Source organism: Vipera ursinii (genome assembly GCF_947247035.1).
Source record: "Vipera ursinii genome assembly, chromosome: 10".
Taxonomy (NCBI): Eukaryota; Metazoa; Chordata; class Lepidosauria; order Squamata; family Viperidae; genus Vipera; species Vipera ursinii.
Window position 1 is genome coordinate 1301628 of NC_139520.1, and position 19770 is coordinate 1321397.

Here is a 19770-nt window from a genome sequence, read left to right on the forward strand (position 1 = left end):
CTTATCGCAGCGAGATAAGACCTAATGTGGGCTCTTAGTCGCAATCGGTCGGATTCGGATCGGCTGGATCTCCAACCGCTCTCTAGGCCCCGTCTCCGACGCTTCATCTCCCGGAGCTCCGCAGAGAACCATGGAGCTCGACGGGATCTGCACCGGGTCAGGGGCCGCAGGGGTACAACTCGGTCAAGAGCCTCAGTGGCCGTCCTTTCCCAGGCTTCCACTAAGGCATCTGCCGAGCTGTGAGCAAGGGAGGCAGGTGGGGACCCCAGCGCCGCCTGGAACCTCTGGGGATCCATTAAGCGTCTGGGGCGGTACCATTTAATTGGTTCCATACACCCACGGCGGGGGGTGGCAAAATGGAAGACCAGCCGCAGGAGATGATGATCGGTCCATGACAGGGGCATAATAATTGGAGAGCCCCCACCAAGATCATCTAACCACCGTCCAGATAAGAAAACTAAGTCAAGGGTGTGGCCTCCCTCATGAGTCGGTCCCAAAATTACTTGCGTCAGGTCCATGGCCGTCATGGAAGCCATGAACTCCCGAGCCAACTCAGATGATCCTCCCAGCGATGGTAGATTGAAGTCCCCCAAAACTATAAGTTTCGGGAACTCAATCACCAGCCCAGAGAGGACATCGAGCAGCTCAGGCAGGGCTGCTGCTGCGTGACTAGGCAAAAGGTACACCAGCAGCAAGCCCAACTGCGCACCAGGGCCGCATCTCAGAAAGAGAGACTCACACCCGACTATCTGGGGAACGGTGGCCTCCCGCGGACACAAGGTCTCCCTCAAAACAACAGCCACATCCCCACCCCTACCCTGAGCCCGAGGCCGGTGCAGCACCCGGAAACCTGGTGGGCAAAGGTCAACCAGAGGAATCCCGCCCTCTGGGCCCAACCAAGTCTCCGTGATGCAAGCCAGGTCCGCCTGCTCACCCTCGACCAAGTCGCGGACGAGAGGAGCCTTATTCGCGACAGACCTGGCATTCAAGTACACCAGCCGGAGCTCGGGAGGCTGCACACCCTCACTCCCGGGACCTTGGGGCAGAGCCAGAGGGTTGGAGTGCCCCACCGCTTGTAAGCAGCGGAGAGGCCTTCCCTGGGATCGATACGGCCCTCTGCTCCTACATCTGCTGCCATTCCCTGATGTCGTGGGAATAGGTAACCCCACGACCAGCCCTGAAGCCCCAGAGGCAACCGACCCCCACTCCTCCCCCCTGCGATCTACATCGGCACTGGCCTGAACAGAGGTTGTTGGATCGCCCCCCTTGTCCAAACAACCAAAAGAACCCTCCCGCCTCCCTAACCCCCTAAAAAAATAATCAGGGGCCTCTTGTTAGGTCTACGTCGAAGGCCCCTACCCGTGCCCAGCCAACTCTCAGAGTCCCAATAAATGGGCCCTTCCTCGAGGTTATAATCGGCTAGAAAGGCGGGTTGCACCCAGGAAGGGGGAGCACCCCTGAGGGCGAACAAGTCCGTGGAAGAATATTTAAAGGAAGGCATAAGAAGCAGTCCGGATCGCAGGCAGTCCATAGATAATAGTCCGTGAGGAGGATCTGTTCAGAGGGTAGATAGGTGTCCCAGGCCTCCGTCCAGCCGCTGCCACTCAGCTGGGTAAACCCCCCGGGCAGGCCCACCACCGTCCTCTCACGACGGCCGCAAAGCCAGTTCTCAGGGGGATGGTAGTCTGGAACAACCGCTCTGGGTATAGCATGCCCCATAGAGCTCTCACCTCTAGGGGCAGCAGATGGAAGTTCAAGCCACCCTCTCACGATGGCTAATACCCAGAGTTCTCTGAATCCTTTGGGGATATTGTGTAAAGGGCAATGCACAGTCGATTGTAAAGGCAGAAATAAAACCAGATAACAAACCATCATAGTCAAGTCTGCTAACGGCCAAGTCCCGCGTTGCTCCGCAATTCCTGGAGGTTGTAACTGACCACCACTCCATGGGCCCTCAGTTCTATAATTATTAGGGCCTTCCAGACTGTGGTCGACAAAGATTGACTCCCCCGAGTCCATTAAGTTCCCCGGAGCCCCCTCGAAATCCAGAAACACCAACCAGATCAGAACGAGTGTGTTGGAGAGCGCCGGTCTTCCAGGGTCCTTCAGAATGACCCGGGTCTACAAGGCTCCACTGGGCTCCACCGGGGTCAACCGGCTAACCCAGGAACCTTCGGGACCACCAGGAACAATGGGGGTGCCAACCCATCTGGGACATGCAGAACAAACCGGGGAACAGGCAAACCGGCCATAACACCACCGCTGAGTCATTGGAGCCGCTGCCGCTGCGCCGCTATGGACGCCACCGCCATCACCGTTACCACCGGAACACCACCGAAGCTGCAAACAATCCGGGGAGAGCCACCGCCACTGCCGATGGAAAGCGGGCCAAAAAGGCCCAGGCGGTAGCGGGACAAATGGTCCGGCAGAAACAGGCCAGACCACAGCGGTCGATGGTAAAGTGGCCCGAAAACGGCCCGGAAACAATGCCGCCACCGCCACCGTCGTCGTCGCCATTAAGGTGGACCAAAAGCGTCGTCAATACAGGCAAAAGCAGAGGCAGACCGACCAAAAAGAATGGGCCAAAGCAGCTCGCAAACAGCTCCGTCGCCGCCGAAACACCGCCACCGCCGGCCGCCGGGAACTCCAAACGCCGCCGAAGAAGCCGAGAGGACCGCCCGACATAGCAGGAAACTCCGCAACAACCAGCTCGGCAGGTAACAAACCGACAGCCCAGCGGAACGCCGGCGAAGTTAGCAGAAGATTTAACCAACTGCCGAAATCATCGCCGCTACACTTCCCCCAACCCAGGGCATAAAGGAAAAAACCCTGAGGGGCTCCTAAGACGCCTATCTTCTCGGACCTGCAGAGCTCAGCCTCACACGACCACCCGCACGTCCGCCATGTTGACATCAAAAGCTATGTGTACCCTGGACCAGGGTGTGTGTGTTACCTCCCATTTGTGGACAGGCGCTTGCGGCATCTCAGGTCTGGACCTGTGACAAGTGTAGCATCCATATACCTGCTCTTCTACTGCCTTATCTAACCCTTATCTAACCCTGGCCACCAAAGCTAGCTCCTTTGTTAGATTTGTTAGATAATAGGGCCTTAAGGTCCTGGAAGCTTTTTTCATGGACATTGGTCCATTTCCAAGTGGCTTTTTTTATCAAGAATCCTATGTAAGGGTTCAGCTATGGCAGCTTTGTGAGGTACGAAAGAATGGTAGAAATTTAATAACCCAGAAAAGCTTGCAGTTCAGCTTTGTTTTTGGGAGTGGGGGCCATCTTAATTGCCTTCACTTTTGATTCTGCGGGGTGAAATCCACTGGCATCGATTCTGAACCCCAAAAATTCTGTAGATGCAACCCCTATACTGCATTTGTCCTTTTTTAGCTTGAGACCTGCAGCACGAAGCCTATTTAAAACTCCCCTAAGTCTGTCTGCTAGCACTTCCTCTGTTTCCCCTGCAATGAGGACATCATCAAAATAAGGGCATACACCTTGGATGCCTTTAAATCCCAGGTGCCACGCTTACGCCAAATTGCAGGCGGTTGACTCTGAAGGCTCCCCTATGAGTTACAATTGTTTGGGCTGCTGCTGTATCCATAGTAACAGGCAGCTGCTGATACGCCTGCGCGAGGTCTAGTTTAGCAAAGATGGTGCCACTTTGGAGGGAAGCGAGAACGTGGCTGACCGTGCGGACCAGGTAAGCGTGCTGGTTGAGGGCCTTATTTAGGGTGCACTTATAATCCACGCAGATACGGATTTCCCCGTTAGCTTTGAGGGGGGTGACAATTGGGGTCTCCCAGTCCCGGCTGCAGGACCCCCTGTTCAACTAATTTGTCTAGTTCTCTTTCGATTTTATGTTTGAGTGCGAAGGGAACTCTCCTAGGTTTAATTCTAATGGGTAAGACACTGGGGTTTTATTTAAATGAAATGGGGGGGCCTTCCAAGCTTATCATCGAAAACGTCTGCAAACTCTTTGCAGACAGATTTGATGTTGTTTCCCTGTGTTCTTGTTCTGAACCAGCCCTCTTCTGGCCTTGTAAAGGCAAACCCCTATTTAGGAAGAAGAGACTGGAGAGCTTCCAAGGCTAAAAGGCATCTGCCAAGATTTAATTACGCAGTTAACAAAAACACAAGAGCTTGTCTTCTCAAGCGGAAAAGTTGCTTTCAGCAACCAGCCCCTCCCCAAACACTCCTTTTATAGAGAGCTCAGGGCGTGGTCTCCCTGTGCCTCCTCCCGAGGAGTCCCATAGCCTTTCTTTGTTTGTTCCTGCTCGACTGCCTCCTGCGTCGGGCGTCCTTGAACAGGGCCAGCTGTGGGTCATCATCCTCCGCACTCTCGGGCTCACGCAGCTGAGAAGAGGTCCCCGGCTGAGGACTCTGCAAAGCCTCCAAACCATCATCAGCCGGTTCGTCTCCCTCCTCCCCCTCATCTGAGTCCTCCGATACATCGGACCCGGCTGTCGGACCCACAGGCTGGCCCTGAGTCACAACAGTTCTATGGATGCCTGAAATTACAATGCCCAATGCCTCAAACCAGTCCAACCCAACTAAGCTGGTCCTACGACCTTCGACTACAATGATATCCAAGTGCCCCTGAAACCTTTTAAACCGTACGGAAAGGGTAGCCTCCCCCTTGATTTTTACTTGGGCGTTTTGGAAGTCAGTTAAAATAATACTGGAGGGCCTCAATTTGACCCACTGCTTACTTCGGTCGCAAACATGTTTAAAAGTCTCGTACGAGATAATTGAGATTGCAGAGCTGGAGTCTAGCTCCATTTTACAAGGAATGCCTTGTAATTGGACTTCCAGTTTTAATTTAGGTTTAAGCGGGCAGTGGGCCCCGGTTTGGCAGATGGCCCTCCGGCTTTCAAAAACCCCCACACTGATTGGGCTCTGGGCCCCGGTACCTCTCCTCGACAGATTCTCCAGCTGTTGTTTGTGTAGGACCTCTCGGAACCGGCTATGGCAGACCACCGCGATGTGGCCCGATTTTCCACAGGCCCGACACGTGGCCGACTGGAATTTGCAGTTCACCCTTGTGTGGTTGCCGCCGCACCCTCTGCATTTTGGAAAGGGAGCTGCCTTCTGCTGGTTCTCCCTGTTCTCATGCCCTCTCTCTCATTGCTCTGGTTTTTTCCGAATCTGGTCGACTTTGGTTCCCTCTTCTTCTGCGATCTCACTGTAAGTAGTGCCTTCGTAGTGAATTGATTCTTCTGATTTGCTGGGTATTGGCATCTGTATCACCTGCACCGCATCTCCGCCCGCCTCGTCGGCCATGATTTCATCCTGTGCGTCTTGCAGTGTTAGGTTGGGCATAGCAAAGAGTGTCTGTTAAAGTCTCTTGTCTCTTAGGCCGCACACAAGCCTGTCTTGTAGGCGCTCGTCTAGGTTGGTAAACCTGCAGAGACAGGCGGCCTGTCACAAGGCCATGATAAATTCAGATGTGGTTTCACCCGGCCGTTGCACCCTCTGGTCGAACCGGAACCGCCAGGCCATCTCGGACATTCTGGGCTTGAAGTGCCCATTCAGCTTCTGCTTGAGTTCGGTGAATGAGACGGTTTCGATCAGTGTAGGGGCGAATAGACTTTCAGCCAGATTGAATGTTGCCGGCCCGCTTATGCAAAGCAAGGTCGCCACTTTTAGGCTGTCCTCAGCAATCTGGTTTGCCCGGAGATAGTTTTTGACTTGCCCGAGGTGAGATGGCCACTGTTCCAGGTGGCGGATGTCGAATTCTCTGGGCTGGCCAACCTTAGGCATCTTCTTCCTTGTATAATTAGATCCTGCTCCGCAGACTCATATGTGTGATTCTGAGTACGTGGCCGCTAGCGTGGTGACTAGCCGGCCGTAGAGGGTGGGGAAAGATGCCTCTTTCCTCCAGCACGCGAAGCCGACCCCTTGTGAATTCAGCTTTTTGAGGCAAAGCAGTATCCTACCTTCATCGCCACTATTGTGTAGTGGGTTCTGGAGAGTATAAACTGGGCAACCAGCTACGTGACTTTCACCCTTTCAATCCCAAGAAAAAAGCCGTATGGACTAGTCCCCAGTGCTGTCAGGAGTCAAGGTGCCTCTATGGCACAGACAAAACCCATGCAGAACTCTTTTTACAGAATTTCCCATTCTTCCTGGACAAATTTCTCCTTTACGATTTCAGGTCATTGGAGACAATGTACCTGTTCATCAAACTCTGCTCTCCTATGGTCCACCTCACAGGTCCTGTCCTTTTCAGTTATTGCTCCTTTGAATATTATGAATGCAAAGATCAATGGTGATCCTCATGGTGTCAGTCCCTTTTGCTTCATAACCAAGCATTCTTTGGAGTCTGTTACAAAATATGACATTTCATCTCTTTCTCCGGGCTCTCTAGGATGTGTCAAGCCCTGCAGGGTGAACAAAATACTGTGCTTGATCAGCTTCTGATGGAATGCAACATGAATCCAGTGCTTTGTGAGCATCTCTCCATTGTCACTCGTACTTTTGAGAACCGACGGGCAACTGTCCATGAAGATGCAATGCTCTTCAACAATAAAGTCTTCTCCATTGAGCCTCAGGTGAGAAATACCATATGACCTGAGGGGGAGGAAATAGGGAATATGCTTTTTTATGTAGAGCAGGGCCTTCATTAGTGATCTGAGGGCTCAGATGTGAAACTTGAAGGAGAGACATTCTTCAGATTGGGGGAGGGGGCTATGTGAAGCACAAGGGAAATCAGGAGATTCAGGCAGTTCAAATGTGTATAAAGATTTACTGTAAGCTTAAGCTCTCTACAAGAATCTGAACTACTAATGGTTAAGGGAAATTAGCAGGAGTTAAGAATAGAAAGGAATTCAAGGTGGGCTTGACTTAGATGTCTTGTGGGCACAAAGGGACTCATGACTGATGACGCATTTGACCCCCTCCTTCAGGCCCAGCCCATTCATCTCCTACAGGCTGGTCCTTTTCATCTAATATAAACCCATTGCTTTAGTTTAGAAAGGGTTTAAGTTTCCTTACAGTAACAGACTAAGCTCCAGAGTGCTTTTGGTTCCATTGTCATAATTGGGAGTCCAAATGATTTATGGCACATGATCTTTTAACTAGCTTAGCTGTGATAATGCCCTCTTCCTTTTCAATTAATTAAAGGCTGTTTTTAATGGGCTAGTTAGATTGCTGACAATGGCTGACCAAGATGATTACATTTTGCCAATACTCTGCTGCATCTTTTATTCGATTGCTTAACATTCTTAATATTATATTTTGTTAGTTTCTAAACTCTTGATGAACTTTTGTACATTTAGAGATAAGTCTACTTATCCACTGAATGTTATTAAAAGCATTCTCTATACCATAGAAATCCAGGTTCATTGTGCTGGTCTAATTGTCTTGCTTGCAAATTGTAGAGCCACAGATTCCAACAATGCAATTTTAAAAATAAATTTTAAAAATCAGTAAATAAAATTATTTCCCAAAGCCCTGGAAAGTGTATGATTATGTAGTTCTGATTTTCCAAGAGAAATTTTACCTTTATTTAACTTTACAACTAAGGCAAGATACATTAAAAAAAATAACCAGCTTGGAGCTATGATATGCTTGACCCCCAAAGTCCAGGGCTCCTTAAGGAGGTTTTCATAGGATTAAGAATGTGATGTTTTATGTTAAGAAAATACTGCATTTTATACCAAGCTCGATAGTGAACTTGTGTTCACAAACAGCAGCATCCAGCAATGTGGCCTTGACAACTTCATCTTTGTCTTAACCAGGTATTTCAGTCTTGGTGGTAAGAGGGTTTTTTATTATTGTCCACAAGAGGTATGTCTTGGGGTTAGAGCGATCCATTCTCAGTTTATTTTCTTTGAATGCTTTCCTTTTCTCTCAAGGCTGAGATTCATAAACTCTGGTCAAAAGGGGCAGTAAATTATCTTAGCCTTCTGGAGAGGAAGGTTGGGTTCCACTCCCACCATAGCAGACACTCTGAAATGGGGCAAAGAGATCTATTACCTTTTCAGCCTCTCAGGCTTCCGTGCTTTCATTCATAGCCACCAGATAGTTCTAGACAGTGACTGTGGTAACCCTTTTACTCCATCCTGCAGGGACTAAAGTCAGAGGGCCTTTCTCATTTTTTTCAGATAGAAATGGCAGCACAAGCACTACTAATTCCTCTGCTATAGGAACTCTCTTTTTAAATTTGGTTTTGCCAGAGAAAGTATTAATGCCACTGTTTCTACTGTAACACAGCATGCAATTTTAAACTAGTGCCCTGATGCTCACAAGAGAATCTTTGGAGATAGCGGACTCTCCTTTGCTAGAAGCATTTAAAGAGAGACTGGATGGCCATCTAGCTACAGTATATGTCAGTCAGGGATGCTCTAGCAGGCAATTCCTATGCTGGGAAAAGATTTGGATGAGGTCCCCAATGCTTCTTCCAAACTTCACATCCCATGATTATGTGTTCCCCCCCCCCCCCCAAGAAATGTACAAAGTCATGTGGTCAAGACTTTATTTTACTAACTTTATATTTAACTACAACTCTGGAATCATTGTTACTATCAGAACCCACTCCAATTCACATTTTAGGAAAGAAAAACACCATAACCCCTAACCCTAACCCAAGCAGGAACTTTTACTAAAACATAGATGACAGTGGATAGGATAGACAGGATCTGTAAACTGTCTTACAGATCGATACTTTCAAAGTGTCCCTGAGCAAAAACCCCACCCCTCAGTCCATTTGGTCAGTCCCGGATCAGTCAGGTTTCAGGTGTCAATACCCTCGTGGGAAAAGAGAACCACCAGTACATTTACAAAATTATTACTTTCTCCCCTTCACATTCCATTCGGAGATACAAAGCAGAATCCCCCCCCCTTTCTTTGTTCTTCATAGTTCAGAGGGTTTCTTCCCTGGTGTTTTCTGATGGCTTCCAGGCAGGCTGAATAAACAAACATTGCACCTAGGGGATAGAGAGGGGCAATTAACAACCCTGTCTTCTCTTTCCCTCCTTGGGGATCGCAGAATCCAGTAAATGGGGTGAGATTTGGGTGTTTGTTTTTTTTTAAATTCCATTTATATCCCGCCCTTCTCCGAAGACTCAGGGCGGCTTGCAAGCTTAGCAGTAGCCTTCATTCTATGTATATGCCTGCTTATTAGGGCTTTCACACACCCCCAAGTGGCATTATTACAAAGTCAGCTTAATTGCCCCCAACAATCTGGGTCCTCATTTTACCTACCTCGGAAGGATGGAAGGCTGAGTCAACCTTGAGCCTGGTGGGATGCGAACCTGCACTAATTGCAGGCAGCTGGTGTTACTTAAGGAGGCATTAGCCCACTGCTCCACCAACCATCTGTTTTGCACAGATAGAGAGTTAGAAATGAAATATAAATGGATTCTGACATTCTGCCCTCCTTAAAAAAAAGAGAAGTCCACCTGTAGAGGAAACAAAATATAAATGTTAGCCCGGTTTATTAGGATATTCTGTATGAAACTTCTTAAGCAACTTAGGTGCTCTAATGTGATGTTTATTGAGCCACTCATTTTCTGAGGAGGGTAAGTGTTTCCAAGCTACCAAGTATTCAATTGCTCCATGGTGTTTCCTAGAATCCAGGATTTCTTTTATCTCGAAGTGTTGTTCTCCTTCAACCATGATAGGAGGTGGTGTGTGTGGGGGGGATTTGTTCGTAGGGGTGACTGTTGTTCTCTTTTTAGTAAACTGCAGTGAAAAATTGGGTGTATCTGCCTAAGATTTTTGGGTAATTCTAATTCTACTGTCCCCCTTCATGGATTACTGCCTTGTCATGGGGAAGGGGCTTGCGTAATTCAATGAAGCTATGAGCTATGCCGTGCAGGGCCACCCAAGACGGAAAGGTCATAGCAGAGAGTTCTGACAAAACGTGATCCACTGGAGAAGGAAATGGCAAACCACTCCAGTATCTTTGCCATGAAAACCCTATGGACAGTACCAAAAGGCAAAATGATATGACGCTGGAAGATGAGCCCCTCAGGTCGGAAGGCGTCCAATATGCTACTGGGGAAGAGCAGAGGGCTAGTACTAGTAGCGCCAGAAAGAATGAAGCGACTGGGCCAAAGCCGAAAGGACGCTCAGCTGTGGATATGTCTGGTGGTGAAAGGCAAGTCCGATGCTGTAAAGATTTTTTCTCCATAGGAACCTGGAATGTAAGATCCATGAATCAAGGAAAGCTGGACGTGGTCAAACGAGATGACAAGACTGAACATCGACATCTTAGGTATCAGCGAACTAAAATGGACAGGAATGGGTGAATTTAATTCAGATGACCATCAGGTATACTACTGTGGGCAAGAATCCCTCAGAAGAAATGGAGTACCTTCTTAGTCAATAAAAGAGTAGGAAAAGCAATACTGGGATACAATCCTCAAAACGAGAGAATGATCTCAGTTCGAATCCAAGGCAAACCATTCAATATCACAGTAGTCCAAGTCTATGCCCCAACCACCGGTGCTGAAGAGGATGAAATTGACCGGTTCTATGAAGCCCTACAGCACCTTATAGAACTAACACCCAAAAATGATGTCCTTATCATCATGGGGGATTGGAATGCTAAAGTAGGAAGCCAAAAGATAACTGGAATAACAGGCAAGTTTGGCCTTGGAGTACAAAATGAAGCAGGGCACAGGCTGATAGAATTTTGTCAAGAGAATACGATGGTCATAGCAAACACTCTTTTCTAACAACCCAAGAGACGGCTCTACACATGGACATCACCAGATGGTCAACACAGAAATCAGATTGACTATATGCTTTGCAGCCAAAGATGGAAAAGCTCTATACAATCAGTAAAAACAAGACCAGGAGCTGACTGTGGCTCAGACCATGAGCTTCTTGTTGCAAAGTTTAGGCTTAAATTAAAGAAAGTAGGGAAAAGCGCTAGGCCAGTCAGGTATGAATTAAATCATATCCCTGTTGAATATACAGTAGAGGTGACAAATAGATTTAAGGAATTAGATCTGATAGACAGAGTACCTGAAGAACTATGGACAGAGGTTCGCAACATTGTACAACAGGTAGCAACCAAAACCATCCCAAAGAAAAAGAAATGCAAGAAAGCAAAATGGCTGTCTGAGGAAGCTTTGCAAATAGCTGAGGAAAGGAGGGAAGCAAAAGGCAAGGGAGAAAAAGAAAGATACACCCAATTAAATGCAGAATTCCAAAGAATAGCTAGAAGAGATAAGAATGCCTTCTTAAATGAACAATGCAAAGAAATAGAAGAAAACAATAGAATAGGGAGGACCAGAGATCATTTCAAGAAAATTGGAGAGATGAAGGGAACATTTCATGCAAAAATGGGCATGATAAAGGACCAAAATGGCAGGGACCTAACAGAGGCAGAAGAGATTAAGAAGAGGTGGCAAAATTACACAGAAAAACTATACAAGAATGAGCTTAACGTCCCTGATAATCATAATGTGGTGGTCACTGACCTCGAGCCAGACATCCTAGAATGTGAAGTGAAGTGGGCCTTAGAAAAGCTGAGCAACAACAAAGCTAGTGGAGGTGACAGTATTCCAGCTGAGCTATTCAAAATCTTAAAAGACGATGCAGTAAAAGTGCTACACTCAATTTGCCAGCAAATTTGGAAAACTCAACAGTGGCCACAGGATTGGAAAAGATCAGTTTACATTCCAATTCCAAAGAAAGGCAGTGCCAAAGAATGTTTAAACTATCGCACCATTGCACTCATTTCTCATGCTAGTAAAGTTATGCTTAAAATTCTACAAGCTAGACTCCAGCAGTATGTAGATCGAGAACTACCAGAAGTACAGGCAGGATTTTGAAGAGGCAGAGGAACTAGAGATCAAATTGCTAACATACGCTGGATCATGGAGAAAGCTAGAGAGTTCCAGAAAAACATCTACTTCTGCTTCATTGACTATGCTAAAGCCTTTGATTGTGTGGATCATAACAAACTGTGGCAAGTCCTTAAAGAGATGGGCGTACCAGACCATCTTATTTGTCTCTTGAGAAACCTATATGCGGGCCAAGAAGCAACAGTGAGAACTGGACACGGAACCACTGATTGGTTCAAAATTGGGAAAGGAGTCCGGCAAGGCTGTATACTGTCGCCTTGCCTATTTAACTTATATGCAGAGCACATCATGAGAAAGGCAGGGCTAGATGAATCAAAAGTTGGAATTAAGATTGCCGGAAGAAACATCAACAACCTAAGATATGCAGATGATACCACTCTAATGGCAGAAAGTGAAGAGGAACTAAAGAGCCTCTTGGTGCGAGTGAAGAAGGAGAGTGCAAAACATGGGTTGAAACTAAACATTAAGAAAACCAAGATCATGGCATCTGGCCCTCTCAATTCCTGGCAAATAGATGGGGAAGAAATGGAGGTAGTGACAGATTTTATTTTCCTGGGCTCCAAGATCACTGCAGATGGGGACTGTAGCCAAGAAATTAAAAGACGCTTGCTCCTTGGGAGGAAAGCCATGGCAAATCTTGACAGCACACTAAAAAGCAGAGACATCACCCTGTCAACAAAAGTGCGTATAGTCAAGGCTATGGTCTTCCCAGTTGCAATGTATGGCAGTGAAAGCTGGACCATAAGAAAGGCTGAGCGCCAAAGAATTGAAGCCTTTGAACTATGGTGCTGGAGAAGTCTCCTGCGAGTTCCTTGGACTGCAAGGCGATCAAACCGGTCAGTCCTAGAGGAGATCAACCCTGACTGCTCTTTAGAAGGCCAGATCCTGAAGCTAATGGGGGAAGTTAGGGTTTGTTTAATTGGGTTTTATATTGTTATTGTTTTATCTGGGCGATTATTTAATTCTTTTTTTAATTTTTGTATCCTCTATTTATATGTGCCCTGTTCACCGCCCTGAGTCCCTCGGGAGAAGGGCGGTATACAAATTTAATAAATACAAATACAAATACAAATACTTTGGCCACCTAATGAGAAGGAAGGACTCACTGGAGAAGAGCCTAATGCTGGGAAAGATTGAGGGCAATAGAAGAAGGGGACGACAGAGAATGAGGTGGCTGGATGGAGTCACTGAAGCAGTAGGCGTGAGCTTAAATGGACTCCAGAAGATGGTAGAGGACAGGAAGGCCTGGAGGAACATTGTCCATAGGGTCGTGATGGGTCGGACATGACTTCGCAACTAACAACAACAACAAATTCTACTGTTACTGGGTTTATGATTCTTTTAATTGAAAAAGGTCCAATATATTTTGGTCTGAGTTTTTTACATAGTTGTAGGGATTTAAGGTATTTTGTAGATAAATATACCATCTCTCCCAGTCTGAATGGTTTGGGATCGACTGTTTTTTTTGTCTGCTTGTGCTTTGTATGCTTGTCTAGCTTCATCTAAAGCTTTCCTAATGATTGGCCAGATGTTTTGTAATTGTGCAATCCAATCCTTCAGTGATGGGATTATTGGTTTGTTTGGGGTTAGCTCTGGCATGGGGTTGAAACTTTGACCGGTAGCTATTTGAAAAGGAATGTAACCTGTGCTGGAGTGGACTGCATTTATTATATGCCACTTTGCGAAAGGGAGTAGGTCGGTCCAATTTGTTTGCTAGAAATTAATAAAGCATCTTAAATATTGCTCAAGTACTGAGTTCGAACGTTCAGCTGATCCTCCCATTTGAGGATGATGACTAGATGACAGTCCTTGGGTGGTTCCTAAAAGGGATAAAAATTATTTCCAAAATGCCAACGTAAATTGCACCCCCTATCAGATATGATGCATTGCGGTGCCCCATGCAATCTGTAAATATGCTGCACGAAAAGTTTCGCTAAGGCTTTTGTGGTGGGGATCTTTTGGCAAGGCATAAAGTGCACCTGTTTGGAAAACAAGTCCATGACCATCCAGATTACATTGTTCCCATTGCTTTCTGGTAATTCCACTATAAAATCCATGGCTATCTCTTTCCACGGGGCTGAGGGGTTTGCCACTGGTTGTAACAGTCCTGGAAAATTTCCTTGCAGCCTCTTATCCATCATGTAAGTTTGGCAGCTGGCCATGTAGCTTTCTATGTCATTTTTCATGGATGGCCACCAAAATTGCCTTTTAGTTAAGTGTAGGATTTTTACAAACCCAAAATGTCCTGCTGATTTTGTATCATGGCACAACTGCATGAGATTGATCCTCTGGGTGGCAGGTATATATAACTTCTCACCCACCCAGGGTAGCCCAACTTTGATTATGCACACATGTCTATTTTTCTGGAACCATTCATCAGTTTCCAAAGACTTCCGGAATTCTACTCCAGTTTAGCTTGGGTCCTGGTGGTTACTGGTGCTGCCAGTTGTTGTTTGGGCATAAGTCATTTAGAGTCAGTGGCCTGTGTGTTCATATTGGGGCATGCAAGATAATGCATCAGCCAAGAAATTCTTCCCCCCTGGTAAGTGAAATGGAATCGGTGAAAATGTTGAGACCAGCGGGCTTGCTTAGGAGTGAGTTTCCTGGGTGTTTTTAGTGCTTCCAAATTTTTGTGGTCTGTCCAGGCCTTCAAGGAAATGGCGCCATGTAAGTAATGACCACCTCATAGCGTACACCTCCTTTTCTCACACGGCCCAATGTTGTTCTGTCTCCGTGAGTTACCTGGACGTATATGCACATGGTTGCAATACCCCCTCATCATTTTCGTGTAATAATACAGCTCCCACCACCACATCGCTAATGTCTGTGACCATTTGAAGGGTTGACTAGGTTTAGGTTTATCCCCTCCTTTAGTTTTTAGCAAGTTCATAATGGGAAAGGCTATTTGATAACTTTATTGTCACTTTGAATGTACACCAATCGGCATACATCAAAATGAAATTTCGTTGCATACAGCTCTCAAAGGGTCACCACCTCCGATATATACTCCTTGTTCGTGGCCCACTCAAATTTCACATTGTCCATTTTAGTCTCTAGGAAGTGAATGATGGCAAACAGGACAGATGGAAATGGGGCTTCATGTGGATTAGCCCTCAAGTTAGCTTGTATTCTGACAACCTCGTCTTCTTTCCTTTTTCTGATCCTGACTCTTCCACCTTTTCCTTAAAGAGGCCTTGCTTCTTTTCGCCCCTGGAGCACACTGCTGACGCCACCAACTTCTCCAAAAGCCTCTCTCTCTTCCTCTGGGCCTGCCAACAGCCTCATCCAGTTCTTTTGCTCCATAAGCTCCAGGTCCTCTCCTCCTCTGCCTCCTCTGGAAACAGCCCTGATTTGCAATACAATCCATCACTAGGCCAGCAGTCAGATCTTGCTGCTGGTAGAACAAATTCAAACAGCGCCAACGACTTTTAACGGTCTCATCAACAGTTCCAAAACAACTAGAAACTTGCCATGCCAGCAAAGATTGTCGGTCGTATGTCGTATGTTACCTTAGTTCCACCATGTTGCTCAAACACATTAAAATCTTCCTGATCATGAGGCCTATAGCCCTTACTATCCCTCCCAAAACTATTCGCCTTCAAGAGCCAATGCAGCCACAGCCATTCCAGGCGCCGCCATCTTAGAATATTGGGAAAATGAAGGAATGAATTGCCTGTAAAAATTTGCAATCCCTAGTAAGCTTTGTAGTTGCTTCCTAGTGCAGGGTGGTGCCCATTCTAGCACCGCTCTGAGCTTTTCAGGGTCCATTTCAATCCCCTCATGTGACATGTGGAAATCCAGGTAGTCTGTTTTGTTTTGGTGGAATTCACAGTTAGAGAGCTTGGTGTACAATTTGGTAGCACGTAACCTCTGGAGAACTGCTCTGACCACTTTCACATATTTTGCTTTTGTCTCAGTGTAGATCAAAATGTGGTCCAAATACACCAGCACCCCCTTGTATAGATGCTCACGTAGGACCTCATTAAACAACTGTGTGAAGACAGCAGGAGCTCCCTGTAGTCCAAAAGGGAGTACTTTGAATTGGAAATAATCCAGCAGGCAATTGAACAGTTTTCCATTCACCCCCTTCCTTGTGTCTTACATGGTAAGACAGGCATATACATAGAATGAAGGCTACTGCTAAGCTTGTAAGCTGCCCTGAGTCTTCGGAAAAGGGCGGGATATAAATGGAATTAAAATAAATAAATAATATGCTTCCTGCAAATCCAGTTTAGTAAAAATTCTGCCCTTGGCCAGATGGCCTAACATGTCCTTCATAGGGGTAGGGGGTGAACATTCTCCACATATACCACATTTAACCCTCTATAATCCACATATAGATGAAAGGTCCCATCCTTCTTTTCCTGGAATAGGACTGAGGCTGCCCCCTGGGGTCATGCTGGTTGAATGAAACCTCGGGCTAATTTCTTATCAATGAACAGTCGCAATTCCTCCCTGGAAGTCATTCAGTATAGTTTTAGTTTTGGTAGCTTGGCATCTGGTAGGATTTCTATAGCAGAGTCAGTAGGTCTGTGAGGGGGGAGTTCATCTGACCCCTTCTCGCTAAACACATCTCTGAGATCTCACTATTCCTTAGGGATTATGGGGAGATCCTTCCCTTGCATGGCAGCTCCTAGCTCACACCATGGGGCGGTGTGTCTGGAATTTTAACAGTCCTCTCCTTGAATTCACATAAAGGTTCCACTTTTTTAGCCAGCCTAGCCCTGGGACTAGGGGTCTTTCCATCCCGGGCACTACTATGAACCTCAGGACATCCGAATGGGCCCCCATCTGGGCTCGGTGGCAAAAGTTGCCAGGATACCTCCTGTGACAGGCCCATCTAGTTGGCAGAATGCAATCGGGATTTTTAAGTCTTCTCAGTCTGATTCCCAGTTTCTTGACCAGTGCTGGATTTACCAAGCACCTGGTGCAGCCCGAGTCTAATAGGACACTTAAACTGGCCTTCAACCCTGACCTAGGGAAGCTCAGTTCTATGAGGATGGTCACTGGTGTAACCGGGCCACTTACCAGGGGATCATCAGAGTCAGCATCTGTCAACCCCTGGTCATCATCTGTTGGGGTCAGAGTTCCCTCAGCCTTTTTGGCTGATGGGGTGAACTTCACGACCTCCATCCCCTCAGGGGTTGGGTTTGCCTTCTTGGCTGAACAGCCGATCTTACATTCTGCGGCTTGGTGCACTTCCTGGCCACATTTAAAACAGACTGTAGATTGGATTTGTGAAGCCGGGGGTTTAGTTGCTTCCCTTTTCTCTGTGGGTGATCTCTCCCATGACCTTGCCACGTCGTACTTGTTCTGTGCTGCAAGGGGCCATTACAACACAGGCATTGTACATATTGTTGTTTAGCCCATCTTTAAAACCGCTATGAGGATGTCCTCTGGCCAGTCAAGTTGGCATGCCAGGTCATGAAATTCCTCAGTGTACTCTGCTATGGATCTGCAGCCTAACTGCATGGTCTTTATGTGGTCTTGCTTTTTGATCAGCCAGCACTGTCATGAACCAAGTCTAAGAAAAACAAGAAAGGTAGGTCAGGAAGGTCAATTGCTCTTTGCTGCATCATTTGGTTTAAAAAGTTTCTTTTGGCACTCTTTTCAGCCCCTTTTGCTATCCAGAATAATATTGGTAATATTTGCGTGTTTCAGAGTTTTAGAAAGCAGAGCTGAAAGACAAGACTTTCTTGAGCTTTCTTATTCATTGTATTTATTCTGTTTTTTCTCTAGGAGGGAGATGTTTGGCCCAATTCTACAACTGAAATCAGTGTGATGTTCAGGCCGCAAGAAGCCGGGATGTATCTTCAGACAGTCTACTGTGATATTACAGGTATAACCTTAAATACATATTCCTATTTTAGGATATGGGTGATTTCAGTTTTCTAGTCTTGTGAAAGCTGGTCTTGTTATCCTGATCTTCAATTACATAAACACAGGAATCTCTTTCATCATAATTAAGCAGAAGCTTATGGCAGGGGTCTTGAACTTTGGCTGCTTTAAGATTTGTGGACTTCAACTCCTAGAATTCCCCAGCCAGCATGCACTGGCTGAGGAATTCTGGGAGTTGAAGTCCACAAATCTTAAAGTTGCCAAGGTTGGTGACCTCTGGCCTATGGGATAGGATGACATGTGTCATCCTATCCAACTGATTGCGACTAAGAACCTGTATTAGGTCTTATCTCGCGGCGATAAGGGTGGCGAGGTCTAATCACTTTGCTGCCCTCATCGCGTCTGCAGATAACCGCCCGGCCGCCCTGTTTAGGGTGACCCGCTCCCTCCTTAATCAGGAGGTGAGAGAGGAACCCTTGCAGGGTCGTGCCGAGGAGTTTAGCCAACATCTGTCGGACAAAATCGCTCGGATTCGGACCGGTTTGGACTCCGACTGGGCAGAGTCTGACGATCAGGACATGGGTGGTCTTGTCAATGTTATCTGAGAGGAGTTCGATCCTGTGACTCTGGAGGAAGTGGACAGGATTATGGGGAGGCTGAGCTCCACCACGTGTTTATTGGACCCGTGCCCTTCCTGGCTGGTTTACGCGGCTCGGGAGGGGACATGAGGCTGGTTCCAGGTGGTTATATCTGCATCTTTGAGTGAGGGTAGTTTCCCCACCGTCTTGAAGGAGGCGGTGGTGAGACCTCTCCTCAAGAAGCCTGCCTTGGACCCAGCTGTGTTAAATAACTTTCGTCCGGTCTCCAACCTTCGCTTTCTTGCGAAGGTTGTTGAGAGTGTGGTGGCGCATCAGCTCCCTCTGATTCTGGATGAAGCTGATTATCTAGAACCGTACCAATCGGGTTTCAGGCCTGGGTACAGCACGGAGACGGCATTGGTCGCTCTGGTGAATGATCTCTGGAGGGCTCGGGACAGGGGATATTCCTCTGTCCTAGTCCTATTAGACCTCTCAGCGGCTTTCGATACCATCGACCATGGTATCCTGCTGCGGCGTCTCAGGGGATTGGGAGAGGGAGGCACGGTTCTTCCGTGGTTCTCCTCCTATCTCCTGGGACGCTCGCAGTCGGTGTTGGCAAGGGGGCAGAGGTCGACCTCGAGGCCTCTCGTTTGTGGAGTTCCTCAGGGGTCGGTCCTCTCGCCTCTCCTGTTCAACATCTACATGAAGCCGCTGGGTGAGATCATTCGTGGTTTTGGAGTTGGGTATCATCAGTATGCTGATGATACCCAGCTTTTTATTTCGACCCCAAACCACCCCAGTGATGCCCTCGACGTGATGTCCCGTTGCCTGGAGGCGGTTCGGGTCTGGATGGGGAGGAACAGGCTTCGGCTCAACCTTGACAAGACTGAGTGGCTGTGCGTACTGGCATCTTGGGAAATTCAGAATACTCCATCTCTTTCTATGGGGGGTGAGTTATTACCCCCCGTACATAGGGCTCGCAACTTGGGAGTCCTTCTAGATTCACAGCTTTCTTTAGAAGATTATATATTAACTGTGACTAGGGGGGCCTTCGCCCAGGTTCGCCTGGTGCGCCAGTTGCGGCCCTATCTAGACCAGGATGCCTTGCGTACGGTCACTCATGCGCTCGTGACCTCTCGATTAGACTACTGCAACGCTCTTTACATGAGGCTGCCCTTGAGGACCACTCGGAGGCTCCAACTGGTGCAGAATGCAGCCGCGAGACTCATGTTTATTTATTTATTTATTTAATTTAATTTTTATACCGCCCTATTCCCGAAGGACTCAGGGCGGTTTACAGGGCAACATAAAATATGATATAAAAATAGTATAAATTAAAATAGATTAAATTACATAAGCCCAACAATTAAAACAATATTAAAAGCTAATATTGTCTCCCGTTACTCCCATGTTACACCTTTGCTCCGTGAGCTGCATTGGCTTCCAGTTGTCTTCCGGGTGAGATTCAAGGTGCTGGTAATGACCTTTAAAGCCCTAAATGGCATGGGTCCGGAGTACCTGAGGGAGCAC

At 47.2% G+C, this 19770-nt stretch overlaps 1 protein-coding gene across 1 annotated transcript in view; it reads left to right on the forward strand.

The window, feature by feature from the left end:
* HYDIN (HYDIN axonemal central pair apparatus protein) overlaps positions 1-19770 on the forward strand; it is a 358209-nt gene that overhangs the window by 41403 nt on the left and 297036 nt on the right. The window contains exons 9-10 of the mRNA XM_083370240.1: positions 6373-6556; positions 17564-17663. Of these exons, the coding sequence (XP_083226366.1) occupies positions 6373-6556; positions 17564-17663 (284 nt within the window). The remainder of the gene's footprint in view (positions 1-6372; positions 6557-17563; positions 17664-19770) is intronic.